Consider the following 22,120-nt stretch of genomic DNA (forward strand, 5'->3'; position numbering starts at 1 on the left):
ATTTTTATAAATCAGATAGATCTCATTAGATCTTCTGCTTCTTGGCTAATTCCCAGGAATTCTATCTTGAAATTGACAGGTCAAGGCGAAACCCACGCTCTGAATTGGAGCATCCAAACCACTTATCTGCCAGGACTTCCTCCAGTTTCTGCCACCAGAGGGCACAGCAGGCAGCTGAAGATAGTCCTTTCTTCAATCTTTCTTCAATCACCACAGCCACGCCACACCATATTTAATTAAAATTATCAGGAGAAGCTTTTACTTTGGCTTTGAGAAAACATAAAGAAATAAAAATAGATTTAGTTAAGTCACCCATTTTGAAATCTGACTGCCTTCTTCTCTTTAAAAGTGACATAGAGATCTTTAAAGCTACAAATTGGCAGCACTAGAACTCCTTTGTCGGTAAGGAAGGACAAATCCCCAATGAATTCTTCTCCAAAGAGAAAGTAATGAGAAATGTAATGGAACATAAATGTTCAGAGTGTTCATATGAAGATTGTAAAGGGAAAAACAATTTTTTTTTTTTTTTTTTTTTTGGGTCAAATTATTGGCCTCTATACATAATCATAGAAACATTGGATTTGGAAGGGATTGTTAAATGTCATCTAATCCAACTCCTCTGCAATGAACAGAGATATCTACAGCTAGACCAGGTTGCTCAGAGCTTGGTCCAGTCTGACCTTGAATGTCTCCAGGGACATGGCACCCACCATCTCTCTGGGCAACCTATTCCAGTGCTTCACCACCCTTATTATAAAAAAAAAACAAACATCATATTCAATCTAAATTTCCCCTCTTTTGCTGTGAAACCATCTCCTCTTGTCCTATCACAACAGACTCTTTGAAAGAGTTTATCCCCTTCTTTTTTTTGTATCCTTGTTTCAAATACTGAAAGTCTGCTATTAGGTCTCCACGGGACCTTCTCTTTTCCAGGCCAAACAGCCCAAACTCTCTCAGCCTGTCCTCATAGGGGAGGTGTTCAATCCATTGGACCATTTTTGGCCCTCCTCTGGATGGACTCCAACAGGTGTTGGAGATTTCAAGTGTGCTGCAGTATTGCCAGCACATCATCTCAAGGCAGGGTATTGAGGGTCCCCACTAGCACTCTGTACGTTTAACCTAGCTGCGCCGTCCCCTTTTCATGAGCAGGCTCACTATTATTCCTCCTTTGACTTTAAACCTGATTTAAAGTCCTGCCAATGAGCCTTACTACCATTTCACCATGGACTCTCTCCCCTCTTCGAGAGAGGTGAAACCTATCTGGTGCCTCAAAGCCCAGTGCTACATGAATCACTTCATTTTCAAAAAACCCAAAGTGAATGAAGTAGTAAAATGTGCTGTTTATCATAAAGCTACGGAGTTGCACTTAGGGATAGCAGCCCAGCTGCTTCCAGCTTTCCTCATTCATTTCTGCTTTAGGGGAGGCAGAGATGACAGAAAATAGTCTAGATCTGGAGAGTCTGTCTCTGGTGGGCTGCCTGACCCTTGTGAATGTATCCTGCTCCTCCTTTTTGTCTCAGCTGCTAAGGTTTTGTGTTGCAATTGCTGGATGCTACAGAAAGTAGCATGATTGTGTTCTGATACCATATTGTTGCAGTACCAAGATAGCTTTATGAGTGAAATCAAACCTAAATAAAGTAACTCTGTGTGGTGCACATATTTTGTCCAGCTATTAAGCAGGCAGAAATTTTGGTTCTTGCTTCCTTTCTCCTCCTGCAGATTCTCTGTATGATCCTCCCTTCTGCCACAAATGGGCTGAATCCACCTTCTTGTTCCAGAAGGTTTACTAGGCAGAACATACAAGGCACTAGGGGAAATGCTGTCATTAAAAGACTATTGCTATCTGTCATACTGGCACAGGAAATCTATTGGTGGAGCACGAGAACAGCAGCTGGGACCAGACTCGGTTACAGGAGCCAGGTATCCCTCCTCCCAAGATGAAGAAAGACAATAGGAAACCTTAGTCAGGATGCAGTAACTGTAGCCCAGATAAGAGCTCTTAGCAAGCTGCTCCTCTCTTTGATATAAGCACAAAAGCAAGTCTATTGCCAGCTTTGGAATGAAGGAGTTAATCTTTAAAAACAAAAAGCTCACAGCAGGGAATGGGCTCTGCATCTTTAAAGCCAGTTGTGAGGGAAGATACAACTCATTATTTTATATAGCCATTATTATTTTCTGGGTTATTTAACGGCGTGCAGATGTTTGAAGGGCCCATTCAGCCTTCAGCAAAGAAAATGTTTTTTTCTTCTTAGGTGACTGTAAGGTTTTCAGCAGTTAATAAGCACCCTCTTGTGTGGGGAGCATTCAGCACGTGATAAATATTACCTGGTTATAAATTCTTTGTATTAAAACTGGTAGTAGCTTGACTTGGTTAATAGCACTGTTCTTACTAAAAAATTCTAGACACTCTTGATCTAAAGAAGTGAATTTTAAATATTTAATGATGGATCTTTGAACTTTATTTCTTTAATAACTAAAGCTGGATTGAGCTATATTTCTGAGAGATGTGAGGATAAATTACTTTAACCCCAAAAGCAATGCTTGTTTAAAACCCAGGTTTTATTATTATTATTTTTTTACTCGAAGTAATCCATTATAAACTAATCCCAGGCAGCTTTCAGAAAATCACTCAACATTTTCAGCATCTCTATTCAGTAAGCAGAACTTGTTGCACATTTCTTTTGTTACCATGTCTTAAAAAGCAAAACAAAAATCCAACAATACTGTAAAACTCACTGAGAAACAGTGGGACTTGGAAATCCTAAGAGCTGTCAAAGTTATAAAGAAAGTGAAAATATAGTATTCTCATTATATATAGACACAAATTTGTTTAAAATAGCTTGAAAGTCACTTTGAAATTCAAATAGTTCTCACCACATCTATCAAGAGGTTTGAGATTTCAGCACAGAATTGGCTTACACCTGATATGCTACTAATTAAGTCAATTAGAAAATCTTCTCCTAACCATTAATTAGGATCCCGATTCCTGTTTTCAGCTTGTTGGGCACTGTAAACTGAAAGTTATTTCTGAAAGTGTGACTTTGCCTCTTCAGCTTCTATGAATGTAAATACACTGCACTGTTTCCAAAACAAACAAACAAACAAACAAACAAAAAACCCAATCTCCAGAGTCTGTATCCCTCTTTACCCTAAAGATGAAGTGCAATTACAGTGGTACCAAAAAAAGAAGCAAAGCACCTTTGGGCATAGAATGGGAATTGGGACAAGTTAAAATCAGAGCTTCTGTGCTGCAGGGATGTCAGCTGTTTTATTACCTTGTGTCTTGCCAGCTTGGAATGGAAAGCTGAAGACATAAAATATTTAGAGTCAAAGAAAAAATATTTCACTGAACTGTTTTTTTTCCACTGCTTTGCACTGCCCAACATAACCCCACATAATCCCACACAGCCCCTGACTGCCCCAGCCAGAGAGGAGATGGCTGCCTTTGAGGGAGCTGTTTTCTGAAGAACCAAAACCAGTGCACAAAATGGGACCTAAACTATAGCTCCTGTGAAGTGAGGCAGTGCCGGGCAAGGCAGCTAAATCTCAGCATAACTGAAAATACAAGTTGGTCCAAAGAGATAAAACACAGCGATTTGGTTTTTAGGGAAATAGAAGCTTCATTTCAATCCTACATCTCCCTTTAAGAATATTTTCAGATATTCAGCAAAACTGGAATAATGCCAACGGGAAACCCATACCAACTTGTATGGGGAGTGAGACACTACATGTATTCTGTGTCTGTATCAGGGCAGGTAGTGCCATTAAATAATTCTCAAGAAGAGCATTAGATACAGCTCTAAAGAGCAGTGAACCAGGTTACAATGCCCTGCAGGCACTTTCTTTCCCCCTCTTTTGCCACCAGAGGCTCCAGTGTTTCAGCTGATGTAATCTTTCCTCACTGCCACGTACACCTTGGAATTTCCTGATGGTAGAAATGCAGAGGGCATCACTGTTGTTGGGAAGTGCCTCAGATCTATGTACATTATTAGGAGGCCCAGCTATTTTCTGCAGGGCTTTGCACAAGACCAGCAATCCACCTGCTTATATCCATTTACAGAATTAAGGGCCCTCATGGTAGCACAGAGTCTGAGATTTACAACACTACAGAAGTGCTAAGTGTTACAACTAATGGACTAGCAAATGCCAGAGAAGTAGTAAGATTGAAAACCCAGCATCTCTGTCTCTGAGGAGAAGACCCTTATTCACACAGATGGCTTTAACTTAAATGGAAAAAGCAGCTTTTATTGTTAATGTCAAAAAACAAGGTAGTAATCCCCAAAGGGTTGCGTGAAATGGATATCCCAAAATTTAGAAACCATACTGTTTCCTCAGGAAGCCAGGAATTTTATTCCTCGTATTCCTTTGGGAATTATTATCCTAATTTAACACGAAATGATAAATTCTTCATCTCTTAATTACTGAGGCTTACAGATCTACCATCTGTGTGATCCAACAAGGCTTTGCCCACCCTGTAGTAGCTGTGCAAATCAAGGCAGCTCAGATTGCTTTGCAGTACTTTATATTCTGATCCACTATTTTTCTCTGACTGGAAATATTGACTTAAATTAAAATAATAATATAATTTTAAAGATTGATCTAGCCTAAATTAGAGGCAGCACCAGTCAGAACTTGGCTTGAAGGCCCTGCGCCCACCGGAGGTCGCTGCCTGCCACCATTTCTCTGCTGCTTTCTGTCTCTCAAAGAATTTTTTTTCCTCTTTGATTTATTTTTCTCTTCTCGAAACAACTAGTTTCTGCCACTAGAGATCATAAGCTCCTCCTAGTTGATCAGGGGCTGCTTCTTTTGCGTTTGGCCTAACACATACAGTACACATCAGTCACTGCTCTGAGAGGGAGTAGGAACAATGGTTTTATTTTTAAGTGTCCTTATACAGGCTGTGGAAAGCAAAGGTTGCGGTATCACAGATCTTAGGCCTAAGAAACAGAACTGGAGTTATCACTAATTTAAATTGCCCAAGGTGAGACATGAAAAGAAAAAATGATAAAGTAAAAAATAAAAAAGTTTTAAAAAAATCAACAGAATGATCTCTTTTAGAGAACTGCGTGAATCAATATCAAGTGCTTGGCTGAGTTATATAAAGGTGAATTAGACATTTAAAAAGAGGTGGAGAAATCACAGAAGATAGGAAGCAAGAGAAAACAGTAGAAACCAGAAAAGAAGCTGTAAGCTGATTCTAGGAAATTAAAACCTATAAGATTGGTAACACAAGCAAAACAGAGAACCTGGTTTGAGTCATAATTTAAGAAATAACTGGCGGGACTGAGAACTGAAAGAGAAACCACATGTGAAGCTCCTATATAATAGAGAATTATACTACCATTATTCATAATGTTTGCACTTCTCTTTCAGGAAAGGCTATTAAAATAAATTTTCCTCGGCAGGAAAAGCTGTGGGAGGAAAACAGAGAAACACAATGAAGCAAAAAATAAAGTGCATTAAAAAGATATTACATTGTATCTACAAGAGTTTTCCTCTTATATTCATCTTGCCTCTTCAGGGACTGTTTCTGGTTCTGTTTGTTTGAGAAAACCACCACAAGAGTGAAAAGAGCAGCCCTGGTTAGCCTTCCTGTGCACCTATGTCTGCCTGGGCTGGCTGTAACATTAGAGACATCCCTCTTCCTATTGTTGCTTTATAATAAACAGTTAGGTCCCGCCACCCAGAAGTTTTAGAAACCTGAAACTTTAGCCAAGGCAGAAAATGAGCTACTGCTTTTGCTGAGTGCAGCCAGGGATGTCAATTTAAAATGTGGGCTAACTCACATTCTCTCCTAAATACCACTGGGGATTTGGTCCAGGTATGTCGATTGCACAGCACCTTGAAATTGTCACCAGAATAGCAACTGCTCAGGGTGTGGGGATGTTTGGAGATTGAGGTGGGAAACTGCAGAAACTGATGGGAGCAGTGGGCTGGCTGAGTAACTGTTCAGACGAAGTCGTGGCTCCATGTGTAGTGGTGCTACCTCAACACCACAAAGTCTGGTTTTGCCAATACAGTTTTAAAGTTACTACCCATTGGCATACATCCAGCTCTGGTTACAAGGTTGACAAAACTGCCAAGTGGAGAAATGGGCCAGTTTTTTTCTGTCTTTCATGATATGCCACAGAACTACAAATTCTATAGGAAAGGAGTGCATAAAAACATTACTTTGTTCTCAGTCCTCTCACTCTTCATCTGGTGCTATAAAACACAAAATGGCTCTTTAAAAGTGATAGCTGTTTAGCTCTTTTCCTTGCTTCCAGCAGGCTGCTCTTCCCTTTTCTGGGCCTCAAATACTGTTGTTTTTTTTTCCCCCTTGTCTTACTGAAGAACGTATATTTTGCATTGGAGTACAACAAATGCTTAAAAAAAAAAAAAAAAAAAAAAAAAAAATTGAAGTTTTTGCTGTCCACAAATGACAGATCGTTAATAATCCATAACACACAGGCTGTATATCTGCTGTTACTGCTCTGAGGTCAACTGGCCCTGGTAAAGCAGGAAATAAAGGGAAAGCTTCAGTGAACAAGAACAAAAGGCTTCTATAAGCCAGTAAAGTCGAAGCGAACTCCAAGCCACTATTCCCAAGAAATGCAAAATTTGGCTCCATTTATATTTCTCTTTCAATGAGCACATTCATCACTTTGGAAAAAAGCCAGCATACAGGGGTGTTCCTTACAATACATCCCTCAAGCAGCGAGTCTTCCTCATCAGCATCCTGACAGTCTGTGACTGCTACAGCTCTTTCTCCTCCATAGGTAAATCACAAAACTACAGCATGGCTGAGGCTGGCAGGGTCCTCTGGATCCGTCTGCTCCAACTCTTTCTCCTCCATAGGTAAATCACAAAACTACAGCATGACTGAGGCTGGCAGGATCCTCTGGATCCGTCTGCTCCAACCTCTTTACAGGTAGGGCCACCCAGAGCAGGCAGCTTCTGAAGATCTCCAAGGAGGAGACCCATAGCCTGTACAGGAAATATGTACCAGCACTCCATGCAGCACTTCATGGTGTTCAGAGGGAACCTCCTGTACTTCAATTTCATAGAATGATAGAATGGCTTTGGTTGAAAGGGACCATAAAACCCATTTAGTTCCAAATGCCCAGCATTTCTTGGGAGGGGTTGATATCCACTAGTTCAGGCTGCCTCAGGCCCCATCCAACCTGGCCTTGAACACCTCCAGGGATGAGGCATCCACAACTTCTCTGCACAGCCTGTTTCAGCACTTCGCCACAGTTTGAGTGAAGAATTTCCTCCCAGTATCTAAATCTCCCCATTTTACTTTAAAGCCATTCCCCTTGCCCTATTGCTATCAGCCTCCATCATTCTCCCTCCTGTTCATAAGCTCCCTTTAAGTACTGGAAGGCTGCCATCAGGTCTCCCTGGAGCTTTCTCTTTTCCAGAAGAAATCCAGCCCAACTCAGATGTCCTTCATAAGGGAGATGCTCTGGCTCTCTGATCATCTTTGTGCCCCTCCTCTGGACCCACTCCAAGAGGTCTGCATTCTTCTTGTGCTGGAGGCCTCAGACTCCTTTTCCCTGCTGGTCACCCCTGTTTTGAAGCAACCCAGGATACTTTCGGCTTTCCAGGCTGCAGGAGCTCAGTGCTGGCTCATGTCTGGCTTTTCATCCACCAGAACTCCCAAGTTCTTCTCTGTAGGGCTGCTTTCATTGAGTTCTCCTAATCTGCACACAATTCTGGGGTTGCCGGATCCCAAGTGTGATATTTTGAGTCCTTTGCCTTTGGTTCTGGCACTGAGCAGTACTGAGAAATGAAAGAGTTCACCCCCTTGGGTGACAGGACAAGGCTAAATTGCGTATACCCAGCCCCTCTCAGCTTGCAGCTTCGTCTACAAGATCATTGTGAAAATGAAAGTCCACTGATATGGTGAAAAGCAAAGTTCATGAGAGTCAACCACGGCACTGTTACAATAATCTTATCTATTTTATCTGATTAATGTTTAACAAGATTTTGAAAAAAAAAAAATACAACTCAATGATGTTAAAAAAAAAAAAAAGAATACTTCATGGTTATTTATAGAAGAAAAGGCACCGTTGATTTCAGAACACACACACACACGCAAATCTGTATGAGAATGATAATTCATTTAACTTTTACCATGAAGTGGGGGAAAAAAAAAAAAAAAAAAATTCTTTTTTTGAAGGAAAAAAACATACTTAGCAAGCAGCCCAGAGCAATTGTAGACTTTCCCACTCGCCTTACTTGCTGCTTAGCACCAGTCATATGCTTGAGGGAAGGCTCCACCCTTCTTCTTTCTACGAATGAGCTGTGAGATGTTTGAACATTGTTCTCATAAGGAAGTGCAGTAGTGAAGCTTTATGCGCATATTTCCATGAGAGGCTGAAAATGTTAAATAGAAGAAGTTAAGGAAGTTAAATTCTTTTTTCTGTTCTTTTTTTTCCTTTTTCTTTTTCTTTTTTTCCTTTTTTTCTTTTTTTCTTTTTTTCTTTTCTTTTTTTCTTTTTTTCTTTTTTTCTTTTTTTCTTTTTTTCTTTTTTTTTTTGTGAAGGTAACTCCTGTGCTTAAAAGGCTGGTTCTACCAAAGCAAGAAGTGTAGTCACTGGAAGAAAAGGAGAAAGAACTTAGGTCATCAGGCACACGGTGTTGCTGGTGCAGTAGATCCAGAAGGTAATAAATACCCTTTTCCTCTCTGAACCTTGTTTCTTACTTACAATGCTTGATAGTCCATAATCCAGAATGAAGTTCACTGAATCTTACTTGTGTATGGATTAAATTGCCACATTTATCATGGTTAATTCAAAGCAATGTCCTTCAGGCTTAGCTAAGATGTCAAAAAGCAAAGGAGGGAACTGTCCTAGGATTTTTGGAACTGCTGCACAAGCCTTGCTGTGTTTGATGGTGTGCCTGACATACATAACCAAGTATAGCAAAGTTCTCTTCTTCCAAGTGCACCACATTTAGCTGTGAAAAACTGGATTTAAAACTCAGGAGTACGTCAGTGAATTTATGTAGTCAGATGGTGTATGGATTCTCTTCTCAAGTCTGAGCGTGGGGCAGCCTTGTGTCTTTGTATAAGAGAAAAACCTCTGGGCTGGCACAGACCAGTATATCACTTCTCCTCTGAAAGATGTGTATCAGCATAGACCTTTCTGTATAGCGTGCATTGTATCTCTTGCACAACCGTCTTTATGAAAAATCTGTTGCCACTGGGGATGTTTATCCTGGCATGCTGTTGTAACTGTTTACTAACTATGTGGTTCCTATTCAGTTAAGATTTAATAAGGAGCACATAATCTTTCAAATTGCATCTCATTGCTTTCCATTCTGGAGGAAACTGCACTGCAGTACTTGAGAAGGGATGTGGCCTCAAGTGTAATATAGCTTTCCACAGCATTTGTACAGTTTAAAACAGCATAGACTCTCCTGCTCAGAAAACAACAAACCAATTAGGGTTTTATGGGAATGCCTGAGTCAATAGGCATGAAATACTGCTTTCAGAGAAGTGTACTACTCACATATGTGTGGCCTATGGAGACTTGTGACAGTTCTGATCTTCTCTATAAGAACCAAACCAAACATCAGGGCCAGCACTGATAGTGTTTTGCCTCTGCTAGTTCAAGGTTCCTCAGCCATTTGTAGAAAAATCCCCACGATGCAGTGAGAGGAACCCTCCCACAGAGGACAGATTGGGTGATCATGTCTGCAGATGCTCTGCTCTGTTGGTGTTGGAGAAAGAAGCGCAGGAGGCAAGGTAGTAAAGTCAGGAGGAGAGAAGGAGCTCAGGAAGCATGAATGGGGCAGCCACAAGTTTGGACTCAGGTGGACTGTCTGTTGACCACAAGACCGGGGGACTTTACAGTTAGCTGCTGTGGTAGTTCGGGTTTTATACCTGTGGATATTTTCTAAAAACAATGTAAAAGAAGTCAAGAAATGGCATAGCCAAGATATGACTTCACAAAGTTTTGCCAAACACGAGTCTAGAAGTGGGCATCCTCCAAATCAAAAGTCATTTCACCTACTTTTGAATCTTCACAATATACTGAAGCAGAAGGGGATAGTGCTACTTCCTCTGAGGTCTGCAAGCTCCAGAAGATAAATAATTTAGACCAGAGTATTTTTAAGTAGACAGAATGAGACTGCGCTGTTACCCTCCATCATCTGATCCTTCAACTTTCTTTTAATCATTCTAGGAAATAATATGCAGATTCTGTTTTCAGCTGGACTTCCAAGCACTTGCCAAAAAAGATCAATGATTGCATTAAAGTCTTTTTGAGTAGAAACTTATTTCTGGGAGGGTTCATGCAAATTGAGTGCTCTTTCTGCAAAAAACTTGTCCTGTCCCCAGTCCGTATTAGATGGGGTACTAGGGAAATATGGTTATCATATGAAGAAGTAATTCTAAAGAGAAATACAAGCCAACAATTAAGGTTTCACACTTTAAAATGAGCTGAAAAACAAGTATACTACTTGTTCTGTCCAAACCAAACAGCACATGGTGATATCTTTTTCTTGCTCTCTGTGAGTGATAGAATACGTAATCTACAGAGTACACTTTGTTCTCTTTTTAGGCTCTTCTGATCTAGTTGGATACAAAACAGTGTCTCAGTATGGAAGCTCCTATTCTACATTCTTATCAGAATGATTTGTTTCACTTCTCAGGGGCTCCCTGGGAAGGAGTAAGGAGCAAGGAGCAGGTTTAGCTATACAGCTGCATCTGAAGATGCAGGTGCTCCTTTGCTGTTATGTACCAGGAAGCTGTAATTACACTATTCCTCCTGCATTTAGCTTTGCTTAGGACACCAACCTTTGAACCCTTATTTGATTTTTATCTGTACAGCCACTTTCAGGATTGGTTTGGGTAGGGCAGTTCTTAACACATACTGTTCAAGTGATATTCTAGGTTATACAACTGTGGTGATTATTTTATGCTATTACAGATCATTCTTTTTGATGTTTGGGAATGAAACTTCTATTTTTAAAATAATTTGTTTATAGCTTATATAATATTTATATTACTATTTATTTTTAGTTTTATTTTATATCCAATAGAGATGAGGAAGACTGTTCTGTTTTAAGTATCGTTAGTGTTTGACCTTAGGTGTCTGATCTCTGCTATGTTCACCAGTAACCCCCTCCTGGCACACAATGAAGAAGTAGCCTGTTTCAGTCTTGCAGCATTTCAGTTCTCCCTGTTTTTCCTGTATTTCAAGCTCCTACTTCCTTTTCTCCACTGAGTTTGTTTCCTGTAACAGTTTGCTTTTAGTTTCCTTTGCATCAAGCTCTTGCTGACTCCTTGAATATCTGGAGGCAGCAACTTGCAAGAGAGTGGCCACTGTCACCTTCTCCCCCATCCTCCTGTGCTCAGCAAACAAGGACTGCTTTTGGAATGAATTTGTGAGCAAGAGTTTTCAAGCAGGATGGGCCCCCACCAGGCCAGGACTGGATACTCTAATAGGCAACAGAGAGCTGTCTGTCACCTATGTCACCTGTTCTCAATCAGATGTGTAGTCAGGGAAAATTTCAGAGCGTTGCTATGTGTTGGAGACAGGTTGTTGGAGGCTTGGGACAGTGGTGAGTCAGAAGCTTCACTTGAACACAGCTGAGAAACCACATTTTGGCTCATCTGTGGAGTGAATTAATACAGAAGTTCCCTGGAAGATAAACAAATCATCTTTCTCAACTAATGGATGTGTTGGAATTTTTCCCCCCCTTTCTCTCTCCCAACACCTGTCACACTGTTTCCATTCTCATTTCTTTGATGCTTTGTTCTAAAGTGACCATGGAAACTAGCAACATCTCAGCACAGCATCTGGATACAGACCTTTCTCTTGAGAGAATAATAGCCTCTAAAACATGATGCAGATTGTGAGTGCACTGATGCATTTAGCATCAGTGTTGTTTTTTGTTTGTTTGTTTGTTTGTTTTGTTTTGTTTTTTGCATTTAGTGCAAAGAGGAACAGACACATCAAACCTACATTGTGATATTTCCAGGATTCCTCCTTGGCTCTTTCTCCTTTCCCTTCCCTTTCCTCATCCCCTTCCCATTTCCTGATAAGGACAGTGCTGAACTAAGAGCACATGTAAGCCAGGGGCTTAGAGTTGGTGCTAATAATCTCTGGTGCTCATACATTTGTTAAGAAAGACTTTTTTTAATCTTACTTTTTTTTTCTCTCTCTTTTCTCTCATTAACAACAACAAAACAGTTTAGCATGGTGGAAGTACGTGGCATGTCCAAGTTTTGTTACATCAGCTGCTTTCTGCAGATATAGGTAGAATGGCACATACTGACATAAATGATTTTATTAAAGTTACTTACAAAGTTAAAATTTTGAAACTCAACCAAAATGAATCTTACATTAAAAGTAGTATTTAAAATAAGGCAATCAATCAACTGAGATTTATTTCTTTCTATCATTTTCTGGGGCAAGGAAATCTTTTTTTTTTTTTACTAATCAGTCACTTCAGTGACTCCACACTTAGGATCTGAGCATCCATTTGGTTGTGTATCAGCGAGAGTGTTTTATTCAAAGTTGCAAATAGCTGAATGATATTCCAGGCTGGAAGAAAATAGGTTACATTTGTTCCTCTTCACCTGAGGGCATAATATGTATGAATTTGGTACTTCTTCAGGAGAAGGCAGTGGGAACAAAGCTTCCTATTTTGGCTTGTAGGCAACAGAAGCCCCGGTTACAGGAAGAGTGCAGTTTCATGTGACTGGGGTGGCTGGAGGGGTGGCTGCATCACAGCTGAACAGTCCTTGTTCTTCCTCTTGATGCTATGGCTTCAGAGCCTGGGTGGCAAAGGAGTCCAGTGCAAAGAAAACATGAAATAATGTTTTGCACTGAGCAGGACAGTGGCTTGTTAAGTTACAGTGTCAAAGCATACAGCAAGATGGAAAAACACATATGCATGCTTTGTGATTGTTATATTTGTTTAGACAAGTGCAAGTTACAATAAAAGGTGCCACCACCCTAGACATTGCACACAGTCAAGCATGTAAGATTGTTGACTCGGGTCCCCTGTAGTGAAAGAACAGCTGAGAATATGAAATATATCATAATAGTTTTTCCTAATGTTTGGGCCAGTTTTTGACTGTTTTCCACCTAAATCAATCAGGACCCAAATTTGCCAAAGCTTCCTCTGACAGCAGAACTTATATTTAGTTAGATGCTTGCCTTGTGGCATGATCTGAGCACAGCACAGGTCTTTCCTTTGCAGTGCTTTGATGATCATTTTTCTTTCCAACTTGAAAATCAGACACTATTATGATACTATTATATACAGATACTATACTATTTTCCTGTGCTGCACCCCAACTATTGAATACTCCTTGAATTTCTTAATCCTTCCTACTATGTGCTTCTGCTTCTCCAGAAGAAATCACTGCTGTTAGGATTCAGTCCTTTTACCTGTGTGGTAAAATGAGCTGCTTCTTTTCTTTGAAGTATGAGTACCCCAAGGGTTTGGGGCAAATATTTTTTATCGTAAGCTGCCTTTCAGTGAGGGAAAATGGTGTTGGGCAAATATTACTTGGGCTGAATAAATACTGGAAGAAAAAATTACTCATGAACACAATGCAATTGAAAGTGAGTACTGTATCTCGTTACTTTTATTTTATAGCTTTGATAACCATTTGAGGTATAGCTTAGTAACCAAATTCTCTTCTAGAAAACAGTGATTCTATGATTTCCAGGTAATGCAGTATTTCTATCACTGGGGTTTTTAAGACAGGCTGTTCCCTAAGCCATTAACACTAAGAGTATGTTCTTGCAGGAACTGAGATGTCTTCACCAAATGATGTCAGTATGGAAGAAATATTGCTGGAAGACAAAGAGCAAGACACTATAGAATACAGGATCCTCATGGCCTATGCCCAACGGAGGCTGCCAGCCAGCAGATATAAGAAACTTCTGAAAAATGAGGCAAATGTGCTGAAAACATCATCCTTAATCAGGAGTGAAGAGGAGATCCAACATCAAAGGGATAAAAGTGGGCCAAACCAAGCATCAGAATTGCAGCATGGTGCAAAGAAACAGAAAAGCAAAAAGAAACCCAAACAAAAATTCTTGTCAAGATATTGTCTGCCCTTTTTCTGCAGCAGAGCAGAGCAGCAAAGTCCCACAAAAACATGTGCACCTAATAGTCAAATGGAAGATTTCTCCACTTCTGATACCTGCACTGGGAGCCAACAAAAAAGGAGTTTTCATGAGCAAAGTATGTCTTAGTTTTTTCCTTTGCTGTCTGTCCTTCATTTACTCGCTAAATACCTTAAATGATTTATGAATTGCTCATCATGTGCTGTTGCTTTCCATTTAGGAAATCAGATTGCTGGATAGATCATCACTAGCTTTCACATGAGATTCATGCTTGTGACCAGCTTTTTTGGTTTTTCATCACATGAAGATAAATATTATGCAATTGTCCAGGTTGCTTTTTATGAGCATTGTATTTTTATTTTCATACCTGTGAAAATGTGAAGCACTGGACAGACTGCAAATCTCCATGCTAAAATCAAGGAAGAGAGATTGTTGGAAGGCCTTTTCAAAGAGTTTTACCATGGAATATATGTTCCATGACAGAGATTGAAGTGCTAGGCTTTCCTTGTAGCTCTGGTGCCAAGCAATCAGAAGCAGCCAGCCTCAATTAGGGAGCAGTTCATGTGTCTGGGCTGCCTCTTGTAATCCCACTGTGTATCGGAAACATCAAAGTCTTCCACAGTTATATAAACCTTATTTACTTGTTGTTATCACTGCCACAAGACTCTTCTCAAGTACAGATCCTGACTGAGATGGGTTTAAAAATAATTCCTTGTCTGACACTGAGTTGGGGAGGTTACAGGATTTTGAGGAGGGCATTTTCCATATCAGGTCTGGATCTGCCCTTCCATATACTAGAAGGAGAGTTAGTGGTGGTAGTTATGCATTCAACATTCGTGATCAGTTCACATGCATATCTTGTACTCTGGCCCTATGTAAGCTGCTGCACTGTAGGCAATTTTTTTTTTTTTTTTTGCTCTGGAAAGTGACCTGTACCTTAACTTTTCATGAAAGATTGAGAGAGGATGCTGAAGTATCTGCATTAAATCACCAAATACAGCATATGATATATTGCCATATTTTATACAGGTGTTTGTCTGACTGGTCCCAGTGTGATCCTGATGGCTCACTGACCCTTGGTATCACAGCAGTTTCTCTCTTACTTCACTGCATGAAAAAATATTCCTAAAATTCATCACCCACTGACTCCTCTAGCCTAACACTTCATTCTCAATCAGTTTAACTGACTTGGACCAGATCCTGCCCACCAAAGGATCATTATTCTCCCTGCTGCCAAACTCCACAGCATCTTCCAATAAAGAGTCATTGTGTCATCCCAATACGTTTTGCTGGCCATAACCTTCCATCATCTGGATCCAGATATCACAATCAGCTGTGTCAATTTTAGTTTCCATTTCATTTTACATTGCTAAGGAAAGCTCTCAGGAATTTTGATGGTCCTCCCAACTCATGACCATGGTCTCTGCAGGTATCAGCAAGACCTCAGTGGCACCTCACCCTGTTCCCCATTTACTTCCCAGTAGTAGAAGCTGTATCTCTTATTATTCCACCTCAGCAAACATATGAATAAGTAAATCTCTGAAATATTTCTGGCCAAGATTACTTACCTTCTTTATTTCCCATCCTTCTTCCCAACCAGGTGAAAAAGCAGATGTCAACCATATTGTAGACAAACTCTCCAAGCTTGTGACTACCAGGCCTCAGTCATCTCCTTCAAATGTGACATTCAAGATATTGGTGCATACCCAGGCTCTGGAACGAGATAGTGGAGATAGTACTGACGAATATGATGGTGAAGGAAATGGTAAGGGGGAAGAATTTCATTCTCAGAGGCAATAGATCAGGTTGGTGTTGCAGAGCAAGGCACTTTCTCCAGGAATGGTGAAGCACTCCGAAGTTCTGTGGTAAGATGCTGTGAAGGGGGAAGTTTACTCTGCTGGTTCCTGCCCTGTTCCCCATATTTCAGGGATATCCTTTGCTACTTGCTACTGCAGTTAAAGGAAGCATCCTTAAAAATTGAGGCAGGTGTGACATGCAAAAGGAGAATGACAGCAAAGTGACAGGGTGTCAGAGCAGTGCTTAGGAGTGGCAGTACTGGGGACAAAACAGTTTGCTAGGTCTTTTAGGCCAAAGACCTGCTTCTGGAACAATGATGTCAGTCCCTCTTCAGTGAGAGAACAAGATTGACCAGCAACATCTGTTAAATGTTTGAACTGTCTGTCTTCCATGGCATCTGCAGAAGTTTGCAGTTAGTGCAAGCTTCCTCAGGATTTCTGGTTGCAAGAGGGAGCCTGTCATGCTTACATTTTCTGTAATTTGTTAAACCCAGCGTTTGTTTTAATGAGTTGCAGAAAGTGCAATTGGCAATCAGGAGAGGAATCTCCCCTAATTTCAAGTCCATATTCTTCAGCTTTTGCTAGCTGCTGCTTTGTTCTCTTATCAGCCGTATCTCAAAGCTTACAGGGCTGGCAGCAGGATACTAAGGCTCCTTCCAAGGTTCTTAAATGGAGCAAAACATAATGCAGAGAAAAAGTATTGCCTGTTCCATGCAGACTAGAACTTTGAGATTATACATCCTGGATACACAACTCTGTGAATTTGCCACAAAACATCATCTCTTCATGATTAAGTAACATAAAGACTTTGCCATGGTTTGATCTCTGGATCCTACTGGAAGGCAGCAATATTTATGTCGATCTCTTTTCTTTAACAGATGAAGAAAAGACAATACAAACAATAGTTGCACTGTTAAGAAAATCAGGGGATCAGCTGGAAGAAAGGGTAAGTCCTTCTGCTTTCAGGAGCTACACAGGCTAGAGTGGAGAGAGAGATTTGCCAGGAGTGAATGTTTCGTAGCCCTCCTCTCTCTCTCTATCCTGAACCTCTCTTTGCACCATTTGAGGCTTTCTGAATCCACCACCATTCATTCTGAAATCTTAATCTTCAGACCAGAAGACCTGCATAGACCTCTGTTGAAGTGTAGGAGGAAGACAACAAAAAGATGTACACTTTGAAGGTTCACCTGCCTCAATCCCATTGAGTTTTGCAAGACTTTGAGCACTTGACTGACTCTGAGAACCTCTTGTGCTTGCATTAAATTTGACGTACATGTAGTTCTCAGTGGAGGAAAAGAAAACCTACAGTTTTGGGAATTGCTATAGAGAAAGGGAAATAAGACTTCTGAGTGCATTTTGAAAGTTCTGCTCAGAATCTATACAAGAAGTCTTGCATATATTCATTAGTAGGAGTATTTTCTCTGTAAAAAATACAGGTATTTGTCTTCTAAATACCCTTCTTTAACTGCAAATGGGACTTAGTACAGCAGGTGCTGCTAGCATTTCTCCTCACATTGCTTTCAATGTCATCCTCACACTGCCCCTGTACTTCCATATGCCTTCAGCTACAGGTGAAGTGACATACCAATGTCACACATATTTTGCTTTCTCTCTCTCTGCTTCTCTCACCCAAATCCCAAAAAAACTAAAGATTTTTTTTTTTTTTTTTTTGAGACAAGAATGTAGAGACATTTCCAAACCCTGAAGGAATAGCTCTGCAGTGAGATGCAAGGTTTGTGTATCATCTCCTGCATTCAACACCACAACTAGCTTGTATTGCATGTATATCTAGAGATGCTCTCCTTTCCAAGTAGGAAAGATAAAGCAATTACAGCAGAAGTGGCTCAACCTTTATTCTTATTTTTCAGTTCAAAAAGGACAGGAGTTTCTATCAGCGTTTTGAAGATATGCTGTCCTATACCTTCTTCGAGAGACTCACCGATTTATTCCTGGAGAATGTCTCAGCAGATTCCATAAACGAGACAGAAGACCAGTTACAATGCACCAAAGTTGCCTTTGCACTGGAAGTTGCCACCAGACTTACTGCTGTGGACAATCATCCTATGAACCTGGTCATGGGCTTTGGATTAAAATACCTTCAAGAGCACTTCAGTCCCTGGATTCGTGATCGTGGGGGCTGGGTAAGAGTTTTGCCTTCCTTGGCTCATACATAATCTAGAAGTACATACTTTCACAGAACTAGCATGGGCCAGATGCAAATCAAACCTAAAAGTTATTCTTGAACACAGTGTGTACTTAAGCTGTGAATTTGCTTGCTACAATACATCTTCTATGCTGCAAGCTGTTTATTCACATAGATTCAAAAATTAATAGGAGACATTCACGGGGAGCTGCTCAGGACAGACACTCTCCACCACAAAAACCTGAAGACTAGGAAAGACACCAGGAAACTTCACCACATGCTTGACGTAATTTTAACCTTCTCCCTAAAGTCTCCCTAAAGTTCTGGGAGCAGCATAGCAGTTCATCACTTCATACAGTCTGCCCTTATGGTATGTTTTATGTTCGCCTCTCCATACACAAGAACATCTATTTATCTTCAACAGCACTGTGCAAAGTGCTTTTTGCCAGCAGTGGTGCAGAGCTGCTGCCCTTTGTAACTTGTTCACCTACCTTGTTGAGAGGCAAGAGATCCTAGTAGATTTGTACTTCATAAACCACTGTAAAGTATATGTCCATTGGAATAGACAGCATGTGAGGTCAGGAAATTCTACTGGATTGACCCCAGCAGATTTGAAACTAGGATCAGAGTCATCATTGCTTTTAAAATTTTTAAGTCTTCTTTCTCTATTATAGGACAAAGCTTTGAGTTCACTGGATCAAGAAGAAGTAGAATAATTGTGACTGAGTTCATTCTTCAGGGTGCCTGAGCCTACAGTTAAGGAACACGCAGAATTTGATGCCAATGGCTATGTATTTTTATTTTTCACGTGGAATGTCTGACTGTTGCATTTCGAAGTCTAATGGGTACAACAGCCCTTTCTCAAAGTAGGTATTGATGTACTTTCTAGTGGATATGAACTCACTTCCAACTTTCCTGGCGCACTCAGCCTCATGGACAGTGATTTCAGTTAGATTTCTGAGTAGAGTTGCTTGCGATTACTCCTAGAGGTAGATGTTAAAATGCAAATGGGAGGAAAAGAAGGGTAAGCAATCAGGAGCCACTGGAGTCAATAAACCATCAGCCAGTCAAGATGTGCGCTGCCAGTTATGTGTGGTTCATAGTGGTATCACCAGTTACCAGTCCCACAGTACCTTGTTAGTAGGTGTACCTACATACTACTGTCAGTATTGCCTCTCTCTCCCTTTCCCTGGTTAGTTTCTCCAAATTATTCATGCCATCTTATAATTCTGACAGGGACTGAGTAAAGTTATGGAAGCTATTTGCTCCAGTGCCTTCCACAGTCTCCCAAGATAATAGACTTGATCTACCTTAAGATGTTTTAATTTGAGTTCTTTTGTTTTAAACCTCTTCAAAACATAATGCAATAGATGTTGGCTTTTACACTGCTATTTTTTCCACTGAAGTGGAAAATACAAACATGGTGAGAGATTTTTTATCCAAGAAATTTGAAACTTAATCCTGTTGTGTGTTTCTCATTATAGAAAAGAAGCTTGATGCTGTTTAATCTCAGGGATTTTTCAGTAAACAGAACTGTACTTTCAGTCATCGAAGATGAACGAACTCATTAGAGTTCCTGAATCTGTAAGTGTGGCAGAGGAAGGAATAACAGCTTGTCATTTAAAGCAGAGCTGCGTTCCAGTTAACCTATTCATTATTTTAAGTCTTGACTTGTGACACATTTAGTCATGACTTTTGGTTTTCCATCCCCTGAAAATCCTTGGTGAATGGAGAGGGAACTTGGAACAACTCCTGAAGCTGTACCATCATGGTGTTGCTCCTGTGATTTTCCAGTACAAAGAGTTGTTTTTCCTGAAAATGCTCTCTGCCCCTCAGTAAGATGCTCTTCTATTACAGGTGCTCATTCTGACTGTGCAAGTATGTTAGCTGCTGAAATTGCATGAGGAACTTACTAACAAATTGTGAATTTGAATGAAAGTGATAAAAAGCATTTTAACTGGGTGTGTAAAATGTGCAATACCATAAAAGATGAAGTATTTTTCTAATAAACCTTAAATTTTCAACTTATTTGTAGCAAGCTGCTGCTGTTTGGACATGTATGTGTGAAACAAGACAGAGAACAGATGATGGAGTGAGCTTTGTTTCCCTACTTCAAAGGACTTGGGAAACACTTGTTACATCTCTAGATTGTAAATCTAGGATTCTCTTAGTTGTTAAGAACATTCAGTCTTTCTGATCACTTCAGATATCCCAAAATGAGGGCAGGGGCTGAGGGGGGGGACAGCGTAATTTGGGGAGAGAGACAAGCATTTAACTGGAAGCTCAATATGTTATTTTTCTAAGGAGAAAAACATCCTTGCCTTTGTCTGACGCCTTTTTCCAATGAAAAGTGTTGTATGGTGTTATGCTCTTCCTCACACTAGAGGCTGCTGTTTTATTTATTATAAATTTGATTGGCTGCAAAACCAAGCTTGTTAACCAGATGTTGGCACTGAAGAACTAGATGTGATTCCACTTGAAATTACAGGCAGACCAGACTTGGTCTTCTGGCACGTACCAGTTTGCCATTTGTTGAGTGCTAGCCTGGGGAAGTCTCTATTTATTTTTTTGTCTTGAAGAACAGTCTGCTGTTTAGGAAGGTGAAAATTTTGCATTTGTGAGTGTGATTTTTAAGCTGAAGGTTTAAGAGCTCTGAACCCACGCTTGCCTCTCCTTCCCAATCTGGTACCTCAGGGCCAGTTTCATGCCAAGAATGAAGCTAAGATAGCAAGACAGCAAGATAGACAATTTTGGATGTGAATGCGAATACTAGCCATCTAAGAAAAGATGCTCAGCTGGTTTTTATTTTGCTCTGGGTAGTTCAGAGGGACTCCTTCAGCAGCAGTAGGGGCCAGCATAGATAATCAGCCAAGTGAGCTGTTTCTTATTTAGACAGTCCTACATTTATCATCCACGTCAGTTAGATTTTAAGAGCAACCTACTCCTTTTATGGCAGAGATCTGTGGTAACCTTCTTGCTGGAATGATGGTTTTGGTTTATTGTGTGAGCAGTCAGCAAGGCTGAGCAGCAAGTTGTTGTCCCTGCTCCTGGCTGCTATTAATTAGCAAAATTCTACTACTGGCTCAACCAGTCTTGCCTTGTTTTCTTTTTTTAATCTGTGATGACTAAGCCAGTGGCAGACAAATGTGTGAGTCTGGGATGTGTATGGGAGTAGAGGGAATATTGTGAAGGACAGTGCCTGTCTATGCCTTCATTTTACTTCAATGTCTCACAAGAAATACTTCTCCCTGTATTGCTGTAGGACCCTGTGGTGACAGTCTGGGGTGTTACTTTGAAGATAGAGTGGTCTACTGTTAAAACAGATTGTTGTTTGGGACTTCTATTAAAGAATCATAGAATAGCTTGGGTTGGAGAGGGTCTTTAAGATCATCAAGTTCCAACCCCCCTGCAATATATATATATACACATACATATATTACTACATATCTAAGCTGTTTGTTCTATCAGCTAACTCAGTTTTAAAATGAGCTTATTTTACTGAGCACTGAAGTTTCAAAAACAGAGTGTAGCCCTCTGTAGGCAGTGCCACAATTTATCTCATCCTGCAGTTGCCTTCTAGGCTGTATAAAGTTGAGCCGGTCCCCTGGGGCAACCCAGGAGCTGCTGTTCCAACCTAACTCACCCTCCACGAGCCAGAGCTCTTACTGTAAGTGGAATCTGCCCCCAGTGCTGTTCCTGATGTTAAAGCATCAGAAAAGAGGATCCCACTGCCCATGTGTGTAGACATTGCACAAATGGGCTGTGCCCAGTCTCATGGCTGCAGCACATTTAGTCCAGCGAGTAAGAAGCAGGAAGTAGAAATGACAGAATATAGTCTGGAGTCCTTGCCCCAAACCAAACATTCCATTCCTCCTTTGCTTACCTTTGCTCTAGCCATCAGAGGAGGGTTTTCTTTCGGCTCTCTCGCTGGTAGAGCTGCAGTTTTCCTGTGGAACAGGCTGGTGAAGTATTAATTCTTCTTGCTGTATCACATGGCCTCCATCCTTTCAGAACTGTCTCCTTTTTCTCCTTCCCACAGGAGAAAAGTGAACACATGCAATTCAGTAGTCAGCAGGTTGACAGAAAGTGAATTGCAGTGGAAT

General features: G+C 40.5%; 1 protein-coding gene across 1 annotated transcript; it reads left to right on the forward strand.

Annotated features, from left to right (window-relative positions):
• The first annotated feature begins 8,294 nt into the window (after nucleotides 1–8,294).
• On the forward strand, nucleotides 8,295–20,045 carry BCL2L14 (BCL2 like 14). The gene is made up of 6 exons (XM_010716098.4): nucleotides 8,295–8,649; nucleotides 13,756–14,196; nucleotides 15,679–15,843; nucleotides 16,753–16,820; nucleotides 17,743–18,015; nucleotides 18,692–20,045. Exons 2-6 carry the CDS (start codon nucleotides 13,764–13,766, stop codon nucleotides 18,731–18,733), a joined length of 981 nt encoding a protein of 326 aa, XP_010714400.1. The 5' UTR covers nucleotides 8,295–8,649; nucleotides 13,756–13,763; the 3' UTR covers nucleotides 18,734–20,045.
• The last annotated feature ends 2,075 nt before the right edge of the window (nucleotides 20,046–22,120 follow it).

The sequence above is a fragment of the Meleagris gallopavo genome, chromosome 1 (genome assembly GCF_905368555.1).
Source record: "Meleagris gallopavo chromosome 1, MGAL_WU_HG_1.1, whole genome shotgun sequence".
NCBI classification, from domain to species: domain Eukaryota; kingdom Metazoa; phylum Chordata; class Aves; order Galliformes; family Phasianidae; genus Meleagris; species Meleagris gallopavo.

Excerpts from the sequence above, each read along its gene's own strand:
- BCL2L14 (XM_010716098.4), top strand. The coding sequence starts at position 13,764 with ATGTCTTCACCAAATGATGTCAGTATGGAAGAAATATTGCTGGAAGAC. Across the intron at positions 16,821-17,742 it reads GGGATCAGCTGGAAGAAAGG|TTCAAAAAGGACAGGAGTTT; the intron begins GTAAGTCCTTCT and ends CTTATTTTTCAG. Across the intron at positions 18,016-18,691 it reads TTCGTGATCGTGGGGGCTGG|GACAAAGCTTTGAGTTCACT; the intron begins GTAAGAGTTTTG and ends TCTCTATTATAG.